Raw genomic sequence first — 8,454 nt, 5'->3', positions numbered from 1 at the left:
TTGAGGAAGGCCATTTATTTCCAAGATATAGACTGTACTTTTAAGACAGGACTTTTCAGAAGCAGGAAATTTTAGTTGTTGCCAGAGAGGTGTGTCAAGGACACAGTGAAAGGAGCCATGCGGACATGGGGTAGAAGGCTTTGTCCAACACTGTTACAACACTTTTGTAAATGAGCAAAACATCTTTAAAAATCCTTATAAATTCTTTATAATATGTTACACATTTAGAGACAATATTTACAATAAAAGGATGGGGGAGGGAGGGAAAGAAATCTACTTTACAGTAAATCTTTGCATAAAACAAGAGGACTGATAGACGTGGCAGCGGGTTCACCACCTACCTGGGCTTCCCTGGAATGAGTGAGGGTGTGTGGGGGCTGGCCTGGTGATTGGAAGTCTATTTACAGCCTGTGGGGAGAAGAGGGCGCTGGGTCCTGTCCATCCTGCAGGAACAGCCCAGCTCAGACCCCATAAATCAGTGTGTGAGTGGCAGAGAGACACCAGGGGTGTTGACTATCCCCCCTCCTAAGGGGAAGAAGGTGGGCTTCTGTGTGCCTGGGCTGTGGAAGGAACAGGCACGGATGGAAGAACAAAAAGAGGGGTGAGGGAGGTACCAGCAAGGGGGACCCTGGACCCCCCCAAAACTGTCTGGGGAACAGGCAGCTGCCCGTGGTTAAAGCGCTTAGAGGGTGACTCAGGCAAAAGGATGTTGGGGAGTAACCCTGGTGAGGGTTTCAGTCCTGCCTCCTTGGAGTGGCCCCAACCCCCTTCTCCGGCTCTGGCAAGGGGGGAGGGCAGGATCCTGTGTGCACCAAAGGCAGGGAGCTCTGGGGGGCAAAGTGGGGACCGGGGTGGGGGTAGGGGGACAGAAGTCGCTACTGGAAACACCTTGGGACAACGACTGCACACATAAGCTCCTCCCCCCATGGACATACGCACCCTACACCCGCTCTCCGCAGACATACACACATCCCCACTTACAAGCTGAGGTGGGAGGGCAGAAGAAAGAAGCAAAAAGCCAGCATCACCCAGGATCTTTCCTTTAGTCTGAAACTTAGGGGTTCCCTAGCCACACCCCATGGGGCCACAAGGGTCCCCAAGTGCAGCCACAGAAAGGCTCAGAAGGACCTATCGGGCGCAGGTGTGCAGGGACACAGACCCCCAGCAGCCCACGCCCCCTCCTCTTCCGCTCATTACCTCTGGAACCCCCTTCCATTCACTTAGTCCGGCCCCAGCCTTCTCCTCTGCCCTGCCAGTTCCAGCACACCAACTAGAGACACGGCCTGCTGCGCCCTCCACCCCCACCATGCACCCAGGGGCCACAGAAGAGGAGGTGCAGGCTGGGAAGCCTCCTGGTTCCCAAGGGGCTCTAGGGAGGGGTGGCACCCGAGCGGCGCGGGAGGTGGGGATCACAGACACTGATGCAGGCGGGAGGCGGCCGAACGGCGCGGGGGCTGGCTCTGCAGGGACCCCAGGTCCCCGGGGGCGGGCGGCTGCGAGGCAGCGGACAACGGGGCCCGCGCCTTGGTGGACTCCAGGCTGCTGAGTCCGGAGTCCTTGTTGTCACTGTGCGCCCGCGCGCCCGCAGGCTCCGGGGGGCCCCCTCCGCCCAGCTCCTTCCACTCGTTGAAGTTGAGGTCAGTCAGCGGGCTCTGCACCACCACGGTGTGGCGGCGCCAGCTGCTCCGGCGCCGCCGGGTCTCAGGCGACAGCGGCCGCCGCAGGCGCACGGCGAACATGTCGTCCGCCGTTCCGCGGAGCCGCAGCCGCAGCGCCTCCACGCGCGAGGGCCGCGAGGCCAGCGCCGCCGCCGGGGGACGCAGCGACTCCTGGCTGCTGGACGACGCCGAGCCGGACGGCTCCGGGGCGCGGGGACCGCCCCGGCCCGCGCCTTCGCCGTCTGGGCGGCCCCGGGCCAGGCGGCGGCGCGCCAGGGTGTCGCAGGGCATGAGATGGTGCGAGCTGAAGGACGGCCGGCGCGTCAGGCGCCCCCCAGGCCCCGCGCCCGCCGCGCCCTCCGTGTCCGTCTCCACGTGGCTCAGCTCGCTACGCTCGTCGTCCGCCTCGTCCCCCGCGCCTGCCCGCCGACCGCTAGCGCCCGAGCACACGCTGCGGTCCATGGTGGACAGGGTGGAGTAGCCCGACACAATGGAGCGCGTGTCCGCGGCCGGCCGCTCCTCCGGCGCTGCCGGGGGACTGAGGCGTCCGGAGGCCTCGGGGGCGACGGCGCCAGGCAGCGGCCCCTGCGGCCGCTCCTGAGTCCCCGGCGCTGTGGCCCCCGCCCCAGGCTTGTGCGCCTCCTGCTCCGAGTCGTCGTCGGTGCTGCTGCCCAGCCCTCGCGCCTCCCGCCGCTTCTTGCGCTTGCGGTTGACGGCCGAGATAAAGGAGATCGCCAGCATCTCCCGGGCGTAAGGCTCCTTCTTGGGGGCCCACGAACCCTGTGTGGGAGACAGGTCAGGATGCGGGGGGCGCCCGGACTCGGCCCCCTGCCAACCCCGCTCTCCCCGGTCCGCCCCCACGCCACGGCACCCAGTCGCCACAAGCCCCAGCCAAGGCCAGCACCCACGGCCGCATCATAAAACGCTCCTCCTTCAGCCCCGTGCCGCCCTCCGTTCAGAGACTACCCACGCGCCCCGCGCCCCATCCTGCAGCTGGCTCAGCAGCCCCCCTGGCCCAAATCCAGGCTCTCAGCTCTTTCTTGTGAGGTGGGCTGATCTCCCAAAGCCCCCTTCCATTCTGTTTTCCGTATCCAGCCCTGGCTAAATCCTTTAGACACGGCTCTGGTGATGAGTCTCTCCACAGTGAATAACGCTTGGCAGCCTGAATCCGTTTCACACACGCCCCTGGGGTGTCATCCCCAGAGCTTCCTGCATGCTGATCCCCAGATCCCTGGCAGGGGCGCTCTCTGACCACAAGTCCCCCACCTCCTCTCCACCCGCCGCCACCTGGAAACCTGCCTTCCCACCTGCCCAGCATCTACAGGCCTCTCCAGGGCAACCCGCCCAAGTTCACGTCCTCCCCTTTCCGCCGGACCCCACCAGCTCCCCACCCCGCCAATCCCCAACCCCAGGTCAATCCCGCCGCCAGCTCCGCCCCTGCAAGTGGCTGAAAGATCCCGTATGGTGTCATGGTTTGGATTGGAGCCACTCCCAAACTGTGATTTCCAACCCCAAGTTGGGCAACTTCATGCCGCTGTTCTCACCTGAACCAGCCCTCACTGCTACACTCTGTGGTTTTGGGGCCTTGGCCTTTCACACTTTCCCAGGAGGGCCCATGCTGCCGGCCATGGCCTTCTGGAAGCTGGTTTTCATCCACCCTTCTGGCCTCTCCTCTGCCTCTTGGGAGGCTCTTCTTGCCACCCCACCCCCCCACCCCGCCCTTCCCCACTAAGACTCAGTGTTCCCAGGACTGTTTTTGGCCCCTTTGCCTTCTCTGTTCGTGTTCCCTAGAAAATACCATTCCCAAGCAGCACTGCTATCCAGGCCTCCCTGTCCAACACCACACTCACTTGAGCTCCGGGACTCTTCTTCCCATTGAGAATCCATTTCTGCCTGGGTGTCTGTAGGCTCTTAAAACTCACCTAACCGGAACCATCGCATCCTACCTACCCCTGCCCCAAACTGCCTCCATTCACATTGCTCACCTTAGGGCGGTCTTGTGACTCCTCCCTCTCCCCTCCACCTACAGCCAAGTCCTGGATTCTTCTGAAATGGCTCCCAAAGCCAACTCCTCCTCCTCCTCCTCCTCCTCCTCCTCCTCCTCCCCCTCCTAATAGGGTTTCCTGCCTCCACCCTTGCCCCAGCCCGGGTCCCTCCTCCAGAGCCACCATTCTGAAGCAGGAATCTGATCCTCACCCAGCTTTGCTCAGAAGCTTGCATACCCCAGCACCCACTAGGATAAAGCACAAGTTCCCCAGTTCAGCACATGGGGTTCTTCACAACCCAGCCCCAACTTTCCCAGCCTACTGCCCTGCTCTGCCCTGACCCCAACCCCAACACAGCCCTCACTGTGGAAATACAGCCCTACCAACCTTTCCTTTGATGTGACCTACACTGTTACATTGCTGCCAGCCCTTAATGTCCCCCTGCCCTATTTGCTGGATGAGCTCCTACTCACCCTTCAAGGCCCAGCTCGAACATGGCTTCCTCTATACAGCAACCTCCCAGCCCTCCCTTTGCCTGAGATGGGAGATCACTTCTCTATGTTCCTGTCATCTCACTATGCTCCTAGCTCTTCTCACATCAGCCTCATCGAACTCTGAGCTCCTTGAGAGCAAAGGCTGTGACTTGGTTCTTTCTGCATGGCACATAACAGGTGCTCAATAAACATGAAATGAACAAACAATTGGTGAATGAAGTCCCCTTAACACAGGAAGCCTTGTAGAAGCAGATGCTGGGACTGGTTCCTGTCTTGGGCTGGAATGACCTGACAAGGTCACGCTGCCCTTCAACCCCTCCTCACAGACCACCTCTTGTTTCAGCCATGGCGTAATAATGAATGGAGACCCAGATGCCTCTTGTGGCCACTGCAGCCACTGTCCCCTCTCTCACATTAATTAGTTCTGAGAAAACCAGAGCATGTCAGGGACTCAGGAGTCACAGGCATGTGGCTCCTGGGCCATGGTTGCCCACAATGCACAACACCAGAAGGCGCCCCCTGTAGTTGTGCAATGTGGTCGTACTGCTAGGATCAGCCTGGGGCATATGGTGGCCAATACTGCTTTCTTTCCTGGCCGGTGCTCTCTGAGAGACTTAAGAGGCCGCTAGGATCACCTGATCAAACTACCCTCTCATCCCAGCTGGTTCCAGAAGCAAGGAGGTCAGATTGATTTCTCTTCCAAGGAATGCAGAGGTCAGCAGATTCACAGAGAGATCAGGGAGTTAATCCAGGATATACTGCAGGAAGCAGGGGGCCAGCAAGAGCAATGGACGGAAGTGACAAGGACCTGGATGTAGGTCACTATAATGAACTTTCTCCCTGTCACAGCAATCTTATGATGGAGGTCCCTGTCACCAGAGGTGTCCAGCTGCAGGGAGGGGTTCCATGCAGAGCTTATAGGGGACCCTTGCACCAGGCTAGAGCATTATTATTATTATTATTATTATTATTATTATTTTGAGACAGAATCTCCCTCTGTCACCCAGGCTGGAGTGTAGGTGGCGCAATCTCGGTTCACTGCAACCTCTGCCTCCCGGGTTCAAGCAATTCTCATGACTCAGCCTCCTGAGTAGCTGGGATTACAGGCATGTACCACCACACCTGGCTAATTTTTGTATTTTTAGTAGAGATGGGGTTTCACCATGTTGGCCAGGCTGGTCTTGAACTCCTGGCCTCAAGTGATCCTCCCACCTTGGCCTTCCAAAGTGCTGGGATTAGGGGCATCAGCCACCGCGCCCCCAACCTTTTTTTTCTTTTGTCCAGTGTATTCATCTGACACACAGTGAGCACCTGCCAGGTGTCAGGCACATGGCTGTGGAGTGGGCTTACAAACCTGGCCAGTGCAGTACTCAGAGACCCGGACAGAAACGAGCCCAGTTCCACCAGCCAGTCAACAGCTGGTTTCACTCACTGCTATGGATTAAATTGCGTAGCTCCCAAACTCACATGTGGAAGCCCTAACCCCCAGTTTGGAGGTGGAGCCTTTGAGAGATAATTAGGTTTAGGTGAAGGTGGGACCTTTTGATGGGATTAGTACCCTTATTAGAAGGGACACCAGAGGGCTTGGGCTCTCTTGCTCGCTTGCGCTCTCTTTTCTTTCTGCCTTGCCTTGTAAGGACACAGTGTGAGAAGGTGGCCATCTACCATCTACAAGACAGGCAGGGAACCCTCACCAGAAATGAGCCACACTGGCACCTTGATCTTGGACTTCTAACCTGTAGAACTGTGAGAAAATCAATTTCTGTTGTCTGAGGCACCTAGCTATGGCATTTTGTTACAGCAGCCTGAGATGACTTTATACCCATCCTGCTCTCAAGCTCTAATCTCACAGCCGGGCAGGATCACCCAGGGCAGGCCTCATCTCCTAACGGGTTCTGTCTCAGAGGGGAGGCTCTGGAGCAGGCGACTTGCTGGTTGTGAGACCTGGGGCAAGTTAGAGAAGCTCCTCTGGCCTCTGTTTCCTGAACTGCAAAATAAGGACAACTCTAACTCACAAGGCATTTGTGAGGATTAGTAATTCTGAGCACAGTAACACAGCAAATGCTCAATAAATTGTAACTATTCATATTGTTAAATACTTTAAACTTAGGAATCAGCGATGACTAAAGACATTATTGATGATGGCTGGACTGACACCTTCTGCCAAACAAGCTAATTACCAGCCGGAATACTCTGGAGAAGGCGCTGTTAACTGGAGTCCCTGGGTAGGCTTTGGGGATCCATAAACTCCTTGAACCTGCCACAGGATTTGTGTAGATAGGTGTCTTTCTGGAGTAAGAGTGCACAACTTTCCTCTTTTTTCTTTTCTTTTTTTTCTGGAGACGGAGTCTGGCTCTATTGCCAAGGCTGGGAATGCAATGGTGCAATCTTGGCTCACTGCAACCTCCGCCTCCCCAGTTCAAGCGATTCTCCTGCCTCAGCCTCCCGAGTAGCTGGGATTATAGGCGTGCACCACCACCCCCAGCTAATTTTGTATTTTTAGTAGAGACGGGGTTTCGCCATATTGGCCAGGCTGGTCTCAAATTCCTGGCCTCAAGTGATCTCCCCACCCTGGCCTCCCAAAGTGCTGGGATTACAGGCATGAGCCACCATGCTTGGCCTCCTCTGATTCTTGAAGGGGCCTGAAGTAGATAGGGAATCCCTGCATTCCAATATCTGTTGTCAATGCAAAAATTTCCACGGCCAGTTCTCCGTCAGGGTCAGGGTCATGGGGAGGTTTCTTATGGGGCAAGGGTTGGGGTCAAGGAATTTGAGGGACTTGAATAAGGCAGGGCCGGGGAAATCAGAGCCTGGTCAGGAGCTAGACTTCTCCCTGTACCATTGGGGGTGCTCGGGGATTACTGCAGGCCGTAAAGAAAGCTAAGCAGTAAGCGAGGGACCACCAGAGAAGACAAAAGTGGTCCCCTTCCTCAAGAACTTGGAATTAAGATGATAAGGAGAGTGGGGTGCAGTGGCTCATGCCTGTAATCTCAGCACTTTGGGAGGCCGAGGCAGCAAGATCCATTGAAGCCAGGAATTCAAGAACAGCCTGTGCAAAGAAGCAAGACCCCATTTCTACAAAAAATACAAAAACATTAGGCAGGAGTGGTGGTGTGTGCCTGTAGTCCCAGCTAACTCAGGAGGTTGAAGCAGGAGGATCACTTGAGCACAGGAGTTAGAGGCTGCAGTGAGCTGTGTTCAGGCCACTGCACTCCAGCCTGGGTGACAGAGCGAGACCTGTCTCAAAAAAAAAAAAAAAAAAAAAAAAAAAGATGATAAGGGAGCCTTCTGAGTAATGAACAGCTCCACTCCACCCGCTGTGGAGCTGAGAAACTGCCACGTGTGCCTGCCCACACTCCTATCCGGGACAGCCTAAACCATCCACACAGGAAGGCAGGATCAGAATGTGGCTGTAACTTGGGGCACCGAGCCGTCTGGGTGTCCTGGACACAGCCTGGAGGAAGTCTAGAGACAGGGCTGTCACATCTAGAACAATGGTTTTTGATGAGCTTCGGAGCACTCTGTCCAAATCGAATCCTCCCTAGAAACCCAGCAACGTGAGACAGAACCAAGAGTGGCTCAGATGGAGGCTGTGGGAGCTTGGATCCCTGCACGCTTGGTCCTCTCATACACCTGTTGGTGGTCACGACCCCATGGTGGCTCCAGGGAACACAGTTTGACCATCACGAACCTGGGTTTTAGAGTCAGGCAAGAGAGACAGAGGCTGGCAGTCGTGAGTGTCCGGCTCTTGCAGGATTTGTGCCCACCCTCAGAGCTCACAGCCTGGCGGGAGGCCAGGCCCTGGTGCCCGAGGCAGCCCCTTCCCTACAGCCGGGACAGGAGGCCGCAGGCTCTCAGATGCCTGGTGCCTCCTGCTTCCCTGACTCCGATTCCTGGTCTCCCCAGTAGATGAGACTGAGACCACTGCGGCACACACAACTCAACGTCCCTGTCCCTGCAACGGTTATTCCTATCGCTGTACTTAATAGACCGGCAGCCTCGTCCATGCCTCCGTTTCTTAGAGGCTTGGCCGGCTGGTTTCAGCTCAGGCTCAGGACAGAGCCAGTCCCTGTGCCAGAAAATCAAGAAACACTCAGAGCCTGAGAACTGAGGATCAGAACTCAGACACCAGAGCACCACCAAGGAAGGAGGCCACCTAACCAGCTCCCCTGCCTGAGGCCCAAGAATATCCCCAAACTTCTAGTTACTTAAGTTCTCTGAGCCTTGGTTCCCCCATCTGTAAAATGGGGATGGTACAAAACTCAAGGGTCTTCCGTAAAAATGAAATGAAACCGATGTTTGTGAAAAGTTATCTGC

At 56.6% G+C, this 8,454-nt stretch overlaps 1 protein-coding gene across 8 annotated transcripts in view; it reads right to left on the bottom strand.

The window, feature by feature from the left end:
- ARHGAP23 (Rho GTPase activating protein 23) overlaps positions 1-8,454 on the bottom strand; it is a 94,741-nt gene continuing 86,287 nt past the window's right edge. For 6 of the 8 annotated variants that reach the window (XM_054546500.2, XM_024234848.3, XM_054546502.2 and 3 more), the window contains one exon: positions 1-2,438. In XM_054546500.2, the coding sequence (XP_054402475.1) occupies positions 1,410-2,438 (1,029 nt within the window). In that variant the 3' untranslated portion in view covers positions 1-1,409. The remainder of the gene's footprint in view (positions 2,439-8,454) is intronic. The other 2 variants (XM_024234849.3, XM_054546506.2) reach the window with 2 other exon arrangements.

Source organism: Pongo abelii, chromosome 19, assembly GCF_028885655.2.
Source record: "Pongo abelii isolate AG06213 chromosome 19, NHGRI_mPonAbe1-v2.0_pri, whole genome shotgun sequence".
In the NCBI taxonomy this organism is placed as follows: Eukaryota; Metazoa; Chordata; class Mammalia; order Primates; family Hominidae; genus Pongo; species Pongo abelii.
This window is presented reverse-complemented; position numbering and strand designations above follow the sequence as displayed.